This window comes from Vanessa atalanta, chromosome 20 (genome assembly GCF_905147765.1).
Source record: "Vanessa atalanta chromosome 20, ilVanAtal1.2, whole genome shotgun sequence".
Taxonomy (NCBI): domain Eukaryota; kingdom Metazoa; phylum Arthropoda; class Insecta; order Lepidoptera; family Nymphalidae; genus Vanessa; species Vanessa atalanta.
In genome coordinates this window covers 9,466,559-9,484,510 of record NC_061890.1, presented here as the reverse complement: position 1 = coordinate 9,484,510, position 17,952 = coordinate 9,466,559, and the positions used below count along the sequence as shown (strand labels likewise).

The 17,952-nt window shown below is 31.7% G+C and overlaps 1 protein-coding gene across 1 annotated transcript in view; it reads right to left on the bottom strand.

Moving 5' to 3' along the window:
- LOC125071803 (bicaudal D-related protein homolog) overlaps positions 1–17,090 on the bottom strand; it is a 97,938-nt gene extending 80,848 nt beyond the window's left edge. Inside the window, exon 1 of the mRNA XM_047682190.1 lies at positions 16,367–17,090. Coding sequence (XP_047538146.1) covers positions 16,367–16,798 — 432 coding nt within the window. The 5' untranslated portion in view covers positions 16,799–17,090. The remainder of the gene's footprint in view (positions 1–16,366) is intronic.
- Positions 17,091–17,952: the final 862 nt, after the last annotated feature.

The window sequence follows — 17,952 nt, the reverse complement described above, 5'->3', positions numbered from 1 at the left end:
CACATGACACATTAATAAAGAGCCGAGATGGCCCAGTTGTTAGAACACTTGCATCTTAACCGATGATTACGGGTTCGAACCCAGACAGGCACCACTTAATTTTCATGTGTTTAATTTGTGTTTATAATTCATCTCGTGCTCGGCGGTGAAGGAAAACATCGTGAGGAAACCTGCATGTGTCTAATTTCAAACCGCATTGGAGCAGCGTGGTGGAATATCCTCCAAACCTTCTCCTCTAAGGGAGAGGAGGCCTTAGCCCAGCAGTGGGAAATTTACAGGCTGCTAATGTAATGTAATGACACATTAATAGACCGTTACATAATATACTTAAGGTATATAATCGCGCTGTAATGTTTTGATAATAAACAATACTTTATTATCATACCAAGGACGTACGAACGGTATAATATCGATTTTGTAGACGACATTAGAGTTTGAAGGCCGATACAATGAGTCACTTCGATAATTTTAATCATTTATTCAATAGTAAAAGTAACGGGCTTAGAAACCATACACGGATTCAAGTCTTGTATATTCTTGGGATGTTAACTCGAAACTGACCGCAGAGTCGTGAAATGTCAGCCGTAATATTGACTGTAATATTCAAAGGGTTTACGACCAGATTATAAAACGAAAACCGTTGTAGCGGACGGGACATTGAAGTGAAGCAACAAAAGCGAATACATATTATAGTGACCGATAGTTAAAAATTAAAGTTGCACTAAATAAAACAAAGAGGAGACATCAATTGTGACGTATTAACTAAAGGACGCATGCTCATTACAAGAGGTTAGAGGTTACAAACATCAGTAAGATATGATATGGGTTACTAATGGATATCAGTACATACACATTAAAACTTGAAGCGTGACCATTTTTAAGTAATCAATTTTGTAAAAAGGTTATATAAGTATATATGTATACACTAAATATTATAAAATAATATTAGTGATTCTGCAATGAGCATATAAATATTTAATTATATGCTATATGAGCATATTAAAAACGGCAATAAAATCATGTCTGTGTTTTGGGAACCGCCTTAAATATTTATTTTATTCTGGTTTTTAGTATTCGTTGTTATGGCGAAAACAGAAATACATCATCTGTGAAAATCATGTGAAAATCATGGTTCATGAGATGGATGGACAGCGGAGTCTTAGTAATAGTGTCCGTTTTACCCTTCAGGTACGGAACCCTAAAAAAAAACATCACAAAATCAATACTAATAAATTAAGCACTTTCTAGGACTGATCAAGCCCTTATTACGCTTGAACGCGTAACGTATAGCATTTAACGGTTCGTGGCTATCGAGGGTCCGTAACAAATGCATCCGAAAACAACGGTTGATAAACAAACAGCACTTCACTTATTTCGTAAGCCCTGTTTACGAAATAAATAGACCGACAGCGGACAGAAGTTCTTATCTTCTATCAGTCTTTACTAATAAATGACGTTTTGTACTGTATATTGGATATTGTTTTAGTATATATCTCTACGGAGTACAAAACTAAGTAGCTTCCCACCGTCTGTACGCTTGGATCTTTTAAACTATAAAACGGATTTTTTTATGGTAACGGTAGACGGACGAGCAAATGGGTCACCTGATGGTAAGTTGTCGCCACCGCCCCTAGATAATGGCGTTGTAGGAAATATTAACCATTCCTTACATCAACAATGCGCCACCAACCTTGGGAACTAAGATGTTACGTCCCTTGTGCCTGTAGTTACACTCACTCGCCCTTCAAACCTGAACACAACAATACTGAGTACTGCTGTTTGGCGGTAGAATATCTGATGAGTGGGTGGCAGTACCATCAATTAACAGAGTGATTCAAAAGAAAAGCTTATATGTATAACAGATGAAAAAGCATGAAACTATGTCTAACAAGAAAAGCCAGGAATTTTAACTTTTCTAGTTGGAAGAGAAATCAAATATTTTTATGTTTGTTCTTCGATCTAAAAGTTGTTACTTAATACTAAGGCTGCAAACCCGTATGGATAGGTAACATCCAAGGGCACCAACGGGACTATGGCTACGGTTGATGACCACTTACAAGTTGACTGCTTACAGAGATGAATTTTCAGGCCACTAGACTTCCTGTCCCCAAAAAAGGCAACAAAATTTAAGTAACGACCAGTGTATATACCATTGCTGCGTAAAAACTTCTTGTCGTGAGAATTTCTGGTGATTATTCAACATACAAACTGTATATATAACAGCAAGATCACAACTAGACCGGAAAAATTATTGGCAAAACTTTTCCAAAGATTTACTGAACAATTAAGTTAAGGAAAGCGAATTAATCGTACCATTTTAAATTAACATATTCAAATCAGTTACAAAACCGTTATCGCTGTAATGGCGGAGATATCTGTGTCTTATAAATATTCATACGTTAATAATATATAATTAATGTTTGCAAATATGATTCTTTTTATATTCGAATTTGATTAACGTAATAAATTACGATTTGATTTGAAGTTGTTTATTGTTTACTTTGCTAAATCCTGGATCTACCTTGTAGGCGGAGAATAAAAAATAATAAAATACACGGAGTTGTTACTTTTCTTTAAAAATCTACAATAATTTAACGATCAGAACCGAGATGGCCCAGTGGTTAGAACGCGTGCATCTTAACCGACGGTTTCGAGTTCAAACCCAGGCTACACTGAATTTTCATGTGCTTAATTTGTGTTTATAATTCATCTCGTGCTCAGGGGTAAAAACATCGTGAGGAAACCTGCATGCGTTAAATTTCAACGAAATTCTGCCACATGTGTATTCCACCAACCCGCATTGGAGCAGCGTGGTGGAATATGCTCCAAACATTCTCCTCAAGGGAGAGGAGGCCTTTAGCCCAGCAGTGGGAAATTTACAGGCTGCTAATGCTTACAAACTGTTACTACCTACCCTGCTTAACTGCCCGTTATTATACCAACACACATTACGTATCCAAAGTAGGTATCGATGTTTGGTGGCGGTGGATTCTTCCATTAGACCATGCGATATTAGAAGAAATAAGTGCATCTATATTTATGCACAAATACATACACTATATCACGAACGCAATTAACTGGTCTTTGAGGTTCGCCGCCGTAGTTATAATTCGGTCAGGGTGATATTATTTATCTTTATATATTTAATTCTTCTATACGTCTCTATGTCACTGAATACCTCCTAAAAAGATAAACTGATTTTGAAGGGTTTTTTTTACCGTGTTACTATATTGTTTAGATTTGATCCGATAAGTTGTGCTGTGACAGGATTCCAGTACATAATGTTAACAAAAAAAAACCTTATTAAGCATCGTTGATAGACGATGTCGGAATGAATGCTAGTTAAGTATATATTATAGACGAATTACGTCGAATCGACTTTTGTCTTATAATCTATAAAACAAAATTGTAAGTAATACTTTCGTCTTAAGAAATCGTAATGAAATTTCCCTCTTCCTTATCTACGTTTATCTTTGTATTGCATTGATGTTTCAACAACATACGTTATCTCAAATATTTCACTGATACAGTGAAAACGTAACACAATTCAATAATTCACCAAAACAACATTGTGAAGGACAAAATCAGATCAATCTTTATGAAAGGAGACTCTTGTAATACATTTAAAATCGTCATGATTTAGTTATAATTTGAATGTAAAGCTGCACAAATATTGAAATTATTTTATTGAAATTAATAGATACTCATTAGTTACTCTATTTCTTAAAAAAAAAATACACAATCGACTAATTTAAAATTCAATGAATACAACCTGTATGGCAATCAACTAATATGAACTCTGAACTTTTGTGTCTTCTATATGTTCGAGTTTTATTTAATGATAATCAATCTATTTTAATATAATTTTTATAACATAACCTTTAAATTTATTAATTGACAAAGTAAAATGTAGTTATATTTATACCGCGGTAGATTAAGGCTGTATTTCTAAGAAACACGTACTCAAACAGTTTAAAAAATCAGAGATGTTAGTTATAAGTAATGAAAATATCTGGAGTAATCATGTTACTCAATATAAGGGAGTTTCGTTATGACAGAGCAGAAGAGAAAAACAAGAAGTCCCGCTAGGTACATAAGGGTTGCTAACATAAGCGGCTTGAACATCAGGCAATACGCAGAAGAAAACACCCAGTTTCACGATTAAAGGGTTTGGTTATGTTAGAATTCTATATGAAGCGAGACAGCTATATAGTGTTCAGTTTAAACATGTAATCGCGTTGGTCCTGCGTCTTTTCTCACTCTGGTTCGGTTGGATAGAAAACAAGAGTCATGGAAGACAGTGCACTTGTTTACGCGATTTATACGAGAATCAAGAAATAAATTTACACGCATTGTACGCATATCGAATGTTCTCGCCAAAATCAAGTCTCATTATTTTAAACACAAAAATGTAATTAATCATGATATCAGGTTCATCTGAACGCTATTTGAATTATAATGATTAACAAAACATTTTAAAACGAGTCCTTGAATCGTCTGATTTACAGATTAAATATAAATGTACGTGACATTCCATTTGCAGCACAGATAATAATATAACATGCATTCAATTCTTTTTGCCGGTATTAGTCGACCTTAGAATTTATTTATTTGAATTCTTTGAAGAAATAATGTAAATTGTATACCCTAGATATAAATAGATTTTTTGTTAGATCGGATAAAAAATGTTTTTATTTTTTTATTTTTAACCTTTAATTAACATACTTAAAATAAAAGCATACAAAGGAACTAATTTTAAGGCACAGAATTCAATCGAAGCAATTTTAAGGAGCTTAGAAAAAAAATGATCCGCCTGATTGGCCTTCCATTTCCATTTTCTATGCAAAAAAAAAGACTAAGATTTTTTTATTTATTACTTATTTAATCTTATTATAAAAAAAAAAACATAACAATATTAGCTACGAAATAGGAACGATTAAAGTTTTATTTTCTGTAACGACACAAACATAAATTGCTGTAGTGAATGACAGTAATTTTAAATTTAGAACGAATTGCAAATTATGGCTTCGATTAACCAAATTGACCTCATAGATGTTACTATAATGCAACAAAATTGAACGGTCGCTTCGTAATCATATTTATCGTAATGTTTAAGTTAAGAATGAATTATTCAGAACACTTTTTAATATACATTCATAATATTATACAAAACGACCGTCGCACTGTTGTAAGCACACACATATTTAATTAAACTCAAATATAATTCAATTTATTTATATGTATTATATATATATTTTTAAAGACCGGCAGTTTACACACTGAACCTTCCCCAAATAATTGTATAAGTTTTTAAGAGTTTTATTAGTCGATTCTAATTTATAGCAAGATATTTCTTGAACAACCGGTATACTTTGAGACAAGTCTGTTATTTGTCAACAAACTGTTTAATAGGAAGCAGTCGAACCAACTGCCCTCATGGTACTTGCTGATTGCTTTGTAAAATTTTGTTTTAGATACGTTTGTATCAAGAAATAAAATATAAACAAACTGCGAGTATGTTTCACAGTAATTAATCCCAGGATAAGGCCTCTCCTGCTCTTATGCCTATATAACTTTGTATATAACTTAACGTAATCAAATAGTAATTTCGTTAGTAATCCAGTTCAAGTAGTATTCGGCAGTCGGGCGCAAGGCCGTGGCCTCAATCCACTGCACTCTCACTTCTGCTTCGAAACAAATGTACTACCTAAGGTTTTTACATTTTTGATCGTATCAGAAGAACAAAGAAATCAATTTTTAAAGGAGCGATATAATTCGTTGGTCGTGGTATTGTTTGCAACAGCAGTTAGTTGATAAATGAACTAGGACTTAAAAAATCAAATACCTGATACATAATCAAAGTTGAGATATAATATTAATACCTGATTTGTTATTATATTGTAATTTAAAATAAAAAAAAAAAAAATGAGTAAATAATCTATTACATACATTTCAGTATATAGTAGTATATAGATCCAAGTTATAGAATTAATACAATCATTTAAACGTCTTCTTTAATTGAGATTTTTTTTTATATAAAATTTTAATAATACATTTATGCGTACATACGTTAATCAAGTATCATTCTTTTGTAGTATTACCAATGCCTTCATTTATTCTATGTGCTATATGATTTCAATATATATAGGTATATGTTATAAATTTCAAAATAAATGGAATGCGTTATTACTTACAGTATGCAAAGTTACATAGTCCCTTTGAAATTTGAAAACTAGAATCTAATCGTTTCTAACCTTCGCGAAACTTTGCTCTCATGTTAAATAATATATACCTATAAACATTTCTTACAGTAAAAATATTTGAGTTATTTAAATTATAAAATAATGTAAGTTCATACATAAAATGGTGTAGTTACGAATTGCTCTTTATTTAAGGACAGAAAAATTTCAAAACGTCGGTTATACAAGTTCACCGATTGTCCGTCGTGATTCATCCATAGTTATTTTATATTCAGCTCTTGTAAGTTGTAAGTATAGCGAGTCGGCCGTTTCAATGACTTGAATGATTTCATACTAAACCTCCTTGAGGCTTTTCCCTGTGTATTTGTTGTAAAAACTTGCCATTGTAAGTATATTTATTTATTATAAAAAAAAATAATCAATATTCAGTATGTATTACTGAATATATAACACATAGTTACTATTGTTATTTTATACTAGCTGTCAACCCGATTACCAGCGGATGAAATGGGAATTTCACACACCACCACACACATCGCCATCTACCAGATCCAGTCATTTGTCTTAATTTATAATTCAATTTTTTAGGCATGATTTTTTTTCAAATTGATTCCTTTTATAAACTGTCATCAACAAATATCGGTCAACCAATATCGATCCGTGTGCACCCGCCATTAGTACACTCATTAAAAGGCGATTTTCAATGACATGTAACAAACATATGATCCAACGTTGGCAACAAATTGGCTTGTAACATCCCATTTGACCAACATACTCTTTCATGTTATTTGTTTTCCATCGTATGCATCTTTTCTTTTCGGATATTATTTTCTAGAAACTTCTTTATATTATATTTGATGTGTTTTTGTTTATTATAGATTAATTCACGCATCGTTTATCCGATTCAATTGAAACTTCGCCCGTATCTTGTGTCAAGAATGTCTCTTCGATGTATGTGTGTATCTCTACCATCGACGCTCAAAACGTGAATAATTTTAAAGACTTAAAACTGCACTTATTCCTTTACTTATAGGACATACTTGTCCTGTAGAACTTGTTAATTATATTACTTAGAAAGGGTTCTCCAGCTGAATCTCTTGTATACAGATATAGAACTACTGTAAACAATTAAATATGTACACTACTATATTTTTAATCATGTTTTTTTTTTCATACAGCATACATAAATATAAATGTTATAATTATTACAAGTATATTTTTTGATTGATGAAAAAGAGTAACTACTGAGTTTCTTGCCGGTTTGTCTCAGTAGAATCTAAATTCAGAACCGGTAGTAGTTTTATATTGGTTATAAAAATGTAAATTGACGGTGCTCGTAAAAGTGCTTGAGTACATTAATAATGTTTATTTTGATTGTGATTAACCAATAAAAACAGGTACCTCATGCTTCAGGAACAACAGAGATAGTTTAATCTAATTTAATATAAGTCAAATAACCAATAGGTCGTAATTCCTTAATAAATTAACCTTGAAAATATTTATACACACTAAAGTCAATTACGCGCTTTCCTTACGGTAGAATCAACTTTCTCAACCGGTTATTATGCTGTTTCTTTTACAAATAAATATTAAAGACACATTTTTTTATTTATTTAATAAAAGAACAAATGTAAGTCCATGTATTTTACTATACTAAAAACGATCGGTGCGTAGTGATGAAAATAATTTAATCGGCCAATGTAACTACAGACGCAAAGGACATAACATCTTAGCTCTTAAGGTTGGAAGCATATTGGCGATGTAAGTAATAGTTTTATTTCACTGCGCCGAACTATGATGACAATTTTTATACTCAAATATTAATTTTAAAACGTTCTTTATTCTCCCATACGTGTTTTACGAGTTTCTGTAAATGGTTTTACAGAAAAGAGTTATAGCTTGTCAGTCTTAATAGGCTTGTAGGATCAAGTCAACAATTTTTTTTTTAAATTGACGTTTAGTAGGCGGTGGGATGTGGTCAACAATTCCCGTTGACATTTAAGATACATTAACAATTCCCTCAATGCCAATACAATGTTAATAATGAGAACTGTTCGTAATCTATTGAATAACTACACTACCTGACTCACTATTGACTCACCATCAATAATGACTGTTTGTATATTTTATATCTATTAGGTACGTTACAAATTGTGACAACACTTCATTTTCCAAGTGTTGCCAACTTATATATTTCATTCAATTTACCAAATACAGATTATATTCAAATTATTGAAACCACAAACATAATTCTCTTGCTTTATGGATCTTTGAAAGTAGTCGACTGAATTTGTTATACCATTCACGTCGGTTTTTCCATATTCAAATTAGTTTTTTTTTTTTATCGTGAATAAGCCAGGTTTTGTCTTCAAGTTAATCTAGGTTGAATGAAACTATCAAAACCCGCGCTATACTACAAATACCGAAAGTGTAGGTTCGAATTTAAAATTAATTAAATTCTCAGTAAAAGTCTGAAATTAGAAATAGGCACTAACGTACTGTAAAAAATTAAATGATATTAACATATTCTGCTTGGACACACATTTCTGTACTGTCTCCTGCAGTAGGTAGGTTTAATTAGGAAGGCAATATGATATAAATATTACACGTACTTTATAATTAAATTAACATTAAGTGGAACATACACCGACATAGTTTAACCTATAAAGGCACACAATCATGCATAATCCATTTTAATTATAAAAATGTTTGTTAAGCTATCGATTGAGGAATTTGTTGAATGGTTGTAGGGGAATATAACAGTCATCTACATAAATCTTCGTATGTATCTTGTAATTGAACTTCTAAACAAATTGACCGATTATGATGTCATTTATGTGTGTATTTGTATGGCTGGCTTTGTACTTTTTGGCTGCATTGCTGGTAATTGTTATTTCAACCAGACGAAATCGTGATGGACAGCTAGTCTAATAATAGAAGTATTTTTTATTTTTATCTTATTTTTGTTATACCTTTCAACTGACAATTATTTACGTGTTTTGTAATTATTAATTGTTATTACAATTGAAATAAATATATATTATTTCTGAACTGTGTTAATATCTTCAAGATTCAAGTTTTTGACCTTTGCAAATTCTAAATAAGAAACCTTGCTATAGAAAAATAATGACCGAAATTCGTATCGAGGCCATCACGCCGCTAGCCATTACATAAATCAAGTTCCACAGCTTGGGGCACAATGCTTCTTTAGAGTACAAACACCTATATATATGTATGTGTATTTATGTTTACCTAGTACATTTCATTCGATTTCGCTTACTAATTATTTATTTTTTGACACAAAATTATAAATATGATGACCCTTTTTTCTGATATAGTTTGGCGCGGACAGGTAAAAAGGCCACCTGATGGTCACCACCGCCAATAGACATTGGCGATGAAATGAATAATAACCATTTCTTAAATCGCCAATGTGCCTCCAACCTTGGGAATATGGATCTTGATTATTTATACGTCTAGGATAGACTCAAAGTCGTTGAGAACGCGTCGAAAAAAAAAGTACATGGACTCTAGTAAAGTAGTATGACGTTGGGCGCCAATGTCTATGTGCAGTGCAAGGTTCAAAAAACCCTTAATGAACGTTTGAGTACTATAACATTAATTCAAAGACTTCAAAGATGATAGCTCGTCTTGGGAAAGAAATGATCGCCTTCAGGCCGCTTTAAAAATAAACATTGTAATCACGAATATCTGACAAAAAAAACATACATATATTGTCCCGCTGATGATTCATTCGCCGTTGGTAGAATTTTGCCAATCAATAAGAAAGTGTAATACTTTTATGTTGAATAAAGATATTTGAATTAGTGTGGTGACCACTTACCGTCAAGTGAAAAAAAGAACAACTATCTATAAATAAAAAGGCAAAGAAACGGTTCAATAACTTTATCTCAACTATATTTCAAAAGCATTTCTTTTTACTAGCGAGACACATTTTTACACTAATTTTCAATAAAAATTATGATCGAAATTCGACTACTAGGCGAGTAGATTAAATAAATACTTGAAGTTAAAAGCTTATCAAACAACCTTTAATAATAACCCCAGACGATTGTACGAATTAAATCTTAAAACAATTATCGGCCTTAAAAGGACTCAGAAAATTGTAACTGCAATTGCTTTTAGCTATTAAACTATTTTAGGTTTCCATTCACCTATAGCCCTATATATTATGACGTCAGAATTTTAACTGCATTCATTTAGTCGAAGCGCTTTTATTGATCCAATATTATTTGACATTTGGATTTCATCGTGTATTATCTGTGGTCGGTGGTTCGAAGCGCAATATGTAAATGAACTTTTTATAAGTTTTGATAGACTCAACCAATTCTGTATTTAATCTAATAAAATAAGACAAAACGGTACCACGGAATACTCTGTAACAATTAAATTATTTACATTTGTATTTTTACGTTTAACTTTTAAAAAATTACAGTTATTTTTAAATCACAGGCAGACACTTAAATTTTATACATTCGTATTGATAATACATACAAACGATACATATACACAGACAGAAATTCGTGATGTTGATTAAATATTATTTATTGAATTACTTCAATACTTCTAATTCCTGAAGTTTTTGCTCAACGAACACGAACAAGTCGGTCATCGACACAACATATTCGAACCGGTTGGTCGGCATACGAGACGAATCTTCGTAACATATTCTTGTATTAAAGCCATGACTTTGGACGTTGGTGCTTTAGTTGGTCGTGGTAATTTTTAACGGTTTTCATTACGTCATAACTAACTGAGGATTCGTATCAAATAACCAGTTTAACCGGAACTATGTTAAATAAAAACAATTATTAAAATACACTTTTGTATAGAAAATATCGTGTGTATACTGTTGACTATTGAAAAGTTCCTCTGTTGAAGTCAATCCTGAAGATCAAGTCATATAAAAAAATGCATTGTCATCGAAATCAAACTAACGTCAAATATCAACTATCATCAATTCAAATAAAACCAGCGAGTTTTCAATGTTGACACTTGACGTAAAAATAAAAAATAAAATAATATTTATGTAAATTGTTATGTTTGAGTTGTCATTTCATTTCTAGTTATATACTAAAGATAGAGGAATTATTTTATCTAAGTAACTGTGATGATGCAGTGTACACGTCGGTCTGTGTCAAAAATTCGGGAATATGATTTAGGAATTTCGATACATATAGCACACATAAAGCAGTAAATAGTTACATATATATTGTTTAAAGTAAACTAACAGCCTGCGAATCTCCCCCCCCCCTGGTGAGCTAAATTTCTTTCTTAAAAGTGGTTTGAACGGTATTCCACCACACTGCATGAATAGTATAAGAAGGTCATTTCGTTACATGGTAGAATTCCATTTGAAATATATAAGTTTTGTCGTGATGTTTTTATTTATGTAACTAAAAGAGTGATGAGCATGAGCGAAGAGGGATGGAGGGGAAGAGGATGAAGAAAACATAAGTGGAATGTGTGATATAAGAGTGATAGATGTCAACGATCAGATAACGAAAAATAGAGAATGGAAGAGACATGACGCGACCCCTGTCCCCCTTAAATAAATTTTGACAAAGGCAAGAAAATGATAATTTTCATGATGTTTTCAGTCAAAGAAAACATACGTTATACGTACTACACACATATTAAACACTTGAAGTTATACACTCAGTTTTGCTCGCCTCTGTTTCTCGTATTTGAACCCGTTGCTTTCGGTATATAAGTTCTGTCTTCGCAGCCATGTCGGTAATTTGTGTAAATCGTCATTTTAATCAATATGAGTAATCACATTATTTTTAGTATAATATAGGTATAATAGTTTTGGCGCCATATTAACGCTGACATGAATCATGTGTTAAACAGTTTTCCACATACAATCTAAGATAATAAACCTTTCACGATGTACTGATAAGGTTATCAAATTGACGCGTTATCAGTATGAGACAACCATGAAGAATATAAAACTAACATTTATATATGTGCAATTTTATTGGCATTTCTATTGGGAAAGAAATAATAATTTTTGAAAAGTAACCTCGTAATGTAACATAGCGGAGCAGACTATCGTCCCTTCAAAGGGGAATGTTTGATACTTAATCTTGCCTTAAATTGCTTTGCATTTACATTTATGAGAAATAATATATAGTAATGATAATAAAATAGTATAATACAATTTTTTTTTCAAATTTTAATTAAAAAAAAAAAACAAATTGCAAAATACAAAACCTTTTTACATTATTCGAATGAATAATTATAATAGGCATTGATTGATTATAAATAATTTAAACATTGCTTTTTTTTTTAAATAAAGATATACACTAATAATACAGTATTATTTCAATAATCTTATCTATTATATAGATATATGGCGCAATAAATTTAATAACACAATACAAATAACTGTCTTTTTACAACAAGTTTCAAAATCTATAGCTTATCGTAATCTAGAAAACACTTGAATTCTAAACTCACACTTAAGAAATACATTGAATTGAATCTGTAGAACTATTCTGTAAGAACACCGATGAACACGAAAGTGGAATATCAGACAGTATATATATTGAATATAATAATTATGACATTAGAAGGATACGAGCATCTAATTAGCGCATCACCGTAAGTCGACAATATTTCCCGAGTTAGATACGAAGTGAGTATTAAAATAGGACAAACATCTCGACTAATATCATGCGAAAGTAAGAATAAATAAATTGAAATTCTGCACAAATGTTGTTGATAGACAGAAAAAATATCCACACCCCTTCGACGTTATGCAGGCGAAGATACATGCTGAGACTAGTAAATAGATGAAGCAGTAAAGTAACAACCCATAAAAGTCTCACAGCTGGGCCAAGGCCTCCCTGAATCTTTCGCCGATTCTTCTCAAGTCCACGGTGTTTATTTCCGAACCGGTGATAGATTATTGACAATTTAAACAAGTTTAACGCTTCTATATTGAAAAAGTTTTTTTTGTGGCGGCTTAGAGCGTGTTCCACCGATTCAGTGCCTTTGAGAATGAAAAATTGGCTATCCTATGGTTTCTCTTGACCAATTAAGAGATGAATTACAAACACAAATTAAGCATATATAAACTCAACGGTTTTTCTGAGGATGTTAACCCGCGACATTAGGTTAAAAATTAGGTGTTTTATCTATTTAGTTATCTTGTAACTAAACTCAATTAAATAGTTTGTTATCACAAAAAAAAACCCAAGTGTCTTTGTCCGAACAAATAAAAAGACGATACTAGTCATTTTATGTCGTTGTCCTTTCCGTTCACTTGATGACTTTCTTAGAAAATGGGTATACCGAGATTAAATATAGAAACGCAGTTACATGGCAACACCAGACCAGCTTGATAATAGCGGTCGTATTGCCATCCGAAATAAAACAGCTCAAAGTATACTTTGGACAATACAGTTTCAAATAGATACGATTATTTATTAATTTACAAATTTTGAATTATGTTATTACCTTCAAGCTTTATCAATTAACAAATTTAAATCTCATATCCAAAATCTTTGATTAATAAGGCATATTGCTCGATAAATAATTATACATGATCCATATTATGATTTATTTGCATGTATCTTTATAATATTGTAGTCTGAAAAAGTACCTACTGATTTTCAAGCCGAGTCTCATTCTATACATTCCGAACCTTGTGAACTACTTAAAGTATATTACGTTTATGATATATTTATATTTAATTTTGCATCATGAAGGCTTACAGAAGATCGGGGAACTAGCAGAAATCGTCACTTAAAGAAACAGCATTATGCCCCATTCCATGTAACCTTTCCCCCTCCTTCTGTTTCTTCCTGTCTCTTTAAATTGTATACGGTTTTAATCAATATTATTTAAACGCAATTCACACGGGATTTTATATCAATTTTGTTATTGTCATTTAATTAAAGTCAAATGTTGTTAATTGATTTTATTGTGTCTTTTATTTTAAACATAAATATAGCGTAAGCAACTTTGTCCCATGACACCTCTCGTTTATTAATTTCTTTGTCAATCAATGGATACCTATTGGACGTATCGGTATGTGACTATTACGAATCGATCCTAGATCACCGAAAGATAGAAAAATGGGGATTATTTTTTGCTTAGCGAAGCGGGCTGGTAATACCAACTGTATTCCACATATTATCAATACTTATAAAATATTCATTACAAAAGCAATTAAACATTAAAAATCATAAATAATAAAACGAATATAACGCGTGTAAAACAACTTAAACCGTATTTTTATTATATTATGTTAATTGTAACATAAAAAATTCCGTGGTCATAAACCACATTTTATCATTACGACCTGTTAATGTCTTTTGTCATTTTCTACAAAAGAAGTTTACGACTTATCCATAACGCCATTAGTGTAGGGTTAGGTTCTGTTACCTCAAATTATTTTAGAGATATTTCTATTTTAGGCCGACCTTTGATATATGTATGTAATATATATGTAATAGGAATTCCAATGTTATGAAACATTTGTTATGTTTACTTTGTGGTAGGGCTCCGTGCTATACCGTCTGGGTAGATAGAGGTACCACCCACTCATCTTATATTCTACCACCGAACAGCAATACTTAATATTGTGTGTTCCGGTTTGAGTAAGTGAGCCATTGTTACTACAGGTACAAGGGACATAAAATTTTATAGTTCCCATGGTTAGGAACTAAGAACTCGGCGCTTTGGTAATATGAGGAATTAATATTTCTTACGGTACCGTCTATGGGCAGTATAATGAAGTATACCTAGGCTACCTACAGCCTATAGTAGGAAAAAAGATAAACAAACCTTACATTTACGTATTTCATGCAATTTGCTAAAAACTCAGCTATATTGTGCACTACTAAGAGTTTATGAATGATATATCTTTATTTATAAGATAATACTATTACACTTTACTACATATTTCTACTTTAATTTTACTTCCAAAATTATTACCAATAACAGTTTTGTTAACGTTCAAAACGCCAATTTTTCGTTAGTCCATAGTGAATATCATAGATGTTTCAAGCTCTCAAACCAATGACATCACTTAAATTTGCTGTCAAATGTTGCTTATTTGGCTTTTTTCCTGTTATGGTTGGAATAGAGTAAACATATCACATTACAAAAAAAAGTATCTCAAAAGTACTATCAACTTTGCTTATAGCGACGTTTCGAAGTAAATTTAAAGGATGTCGGCGTTTTTCAATGCGCACTGTCTATACCCGACTCAGATATGGCAAAAATGATTTACCAGTTAAGTTAAAATAAGTTTTGTGTTTATATGGTTATTATTATTGTTGCTGGTAGTGGAAATTTTATTAAGGGAACGATGCGACTGACATTTAGCTTTGTCGCTAAAAAGTCCCAAAAAAAAACAGATTAAAAAACAATATTTTATTACATATTTGCATTCCAAGTTTTTTTTTAATAAATATAAATGTTCGTCTTTGGTAATCAAAAGATAAATTAACACAATAAACAGAGTGAATTTCATAACGTGACCTTACTTGTATGAGTCTTGTATTAAATAATATGAATTTATATAAATTATTATTATTTAATTATTATACAAAAACTACGCTTTTTTTTGTAATTTGTCTTTATTTTATTCAAAAGTGCGTACATTTCTGTAGAGCATACTCTAGATTTTAACACAATACGTTTTTGTACAATAATTATATTTCAACATTGTTAACAAAGAACGATGAAAAGCTCATCCTTTGTTTCATTCACGATCTGTTTAGATCCAAAATCATTCAATCAAGTATTCGTTCGTATGTCGCCGTGATATCCTATATGATATATGATATTTTTTGGAAATGTTTAAGCACTGGGAAGTAAAAACTTACACCGTTGCTATTACAAATACAGATAAATAATTATTTCGTAAAATTGAGGAGTAATATGTTATTACTTAAAAAAGGAATTTCTACAACGTAGAGCTGATATTTTCGAAACTACAAAGCAATTAAAAAACAAAATCTAACGAGTTCACCGCACGCGATGAACCAATAAATTAAAACTAGCTTTTCTAGATTTTATTCAGAAACGAGATCTGTGAACAATTGTTGTAATTCAAAACGTGATGCTCAATAGCGAAATTTCTAAATCTGGCCGCGCAAAATTAATTTTCCAAAGAAATATAATCTTACCTCTAACTTCTTGGAGTATTCCTCTGCTATGCGTTCCTGTTCTTTCTTCAACTCCTCATTCTTCTCTAGCAGTGCCTTTCCCAGCTCTGCCGCCAGCAACAGATCAGACTCCTTCTGTTGGAGCTGACTCCACACATCCTGTTCACCACTGGCATCCATTGTTGTAGACGCAGACATTTCTTTAACGTAATCTTCTAAATCCTCGTAAAAATAATCATCAGATAAGCTGAGAACAGTTGGGGTGATCCTACTACCACTTCTACTTCTGCTTCTTCTATTTTTATTAGTGGGCGTTTTGATAATACCTTTACCAACAAATTCAACGTGTTCCGTTATAAAGTTAGGCGATTTGCGATCGGGCGGTTCTGTTACAGTGAAATTGGATTTTTTTCTGCTACTTCTACTTATATTTTCACTAACTTCACCAGCCATTTAACCTATAAAGCTACGTTTAACTAATTAACTTTGCACTATTTTAGTGTAGTTATTCTTCTTGAAAAACTTCTCGAAAGCCTGCTGTATCTTCGCGGGTTTGGGCAACTTAATCTGTTTGAAAACATTCACTGGTATGTCGAAATCCTTTTTTAATGCCATTATAATATTTTTATGAGATCACAAGCGTAACATTTCCGTGTCACTGGCACTGCACTGAACACGAAACGCGATATCGTTATGTCGATTCACTCGCGGACGACTGGCAGAGATGTTGCCTCGACGACGGCTCGGACACAACAAACTGACGCAAAACTTAAGAGGTGGAACGAACCTGAAGCGTCATAGATTAAGTTACGATAAAAGGTGAACCAGGTAAAACATTATACGATTGGTCACTAAATAGCTTGTGCAATAAAAAACTTCAATAACTAATGAAGGTATTGCTTTTAATTATTATGGCTTGAGCAATCTTTCCCTGAATAAATATACATATATTTATTTTACTAATTAAAGAATAAAAATGTAATTGTTTTCTTACTAGAAATGGCCTTTTTTCTTATTATTTAGACATTATTTTCTGTATGTATTTTTAATCCGTTGATTTAGAATGGAAATTTGCGTTAATAAAAAAATGTTTTTCTGAAATATAACACAAAAATTAACAAATTATATTATTTCTCTCTTCCTTTGTAGTAACAAAAAAAACTTATTATTAAGTTATGTTTATCCGATAATTGTAACTGCCACATATTTATTACAAAAATAAAAAAAAAAGTGAAATTATTAATGAATGAATCAATAGCGGTCTGTTTATATAACGCAAAAAAACATAATTATTTTGTAAAGAATATATTATTAAAATAAATACCTGAGGAGGCACATCTATCTACGTAAAATTTATCTCTGACCAGACACACACGTGTGTAAAATGAAATAGCAATACAAGGTAAGCGTTAATCCTAGACGAAAGAAAGAGACAGGTGTTGTATCAAGGTAATAAAGAGAGTGGCCAGTCGGACCAAAATGGTGAAACATTTTATTTTTATTTGTGTTTTATAGGAAGTGATCTCATGATCCTATAAAATATACTTTTAGATTAATCTATGGCAAAAAAGGACCTTGAATTTAATCGATATTGTGCCAACGAGCTA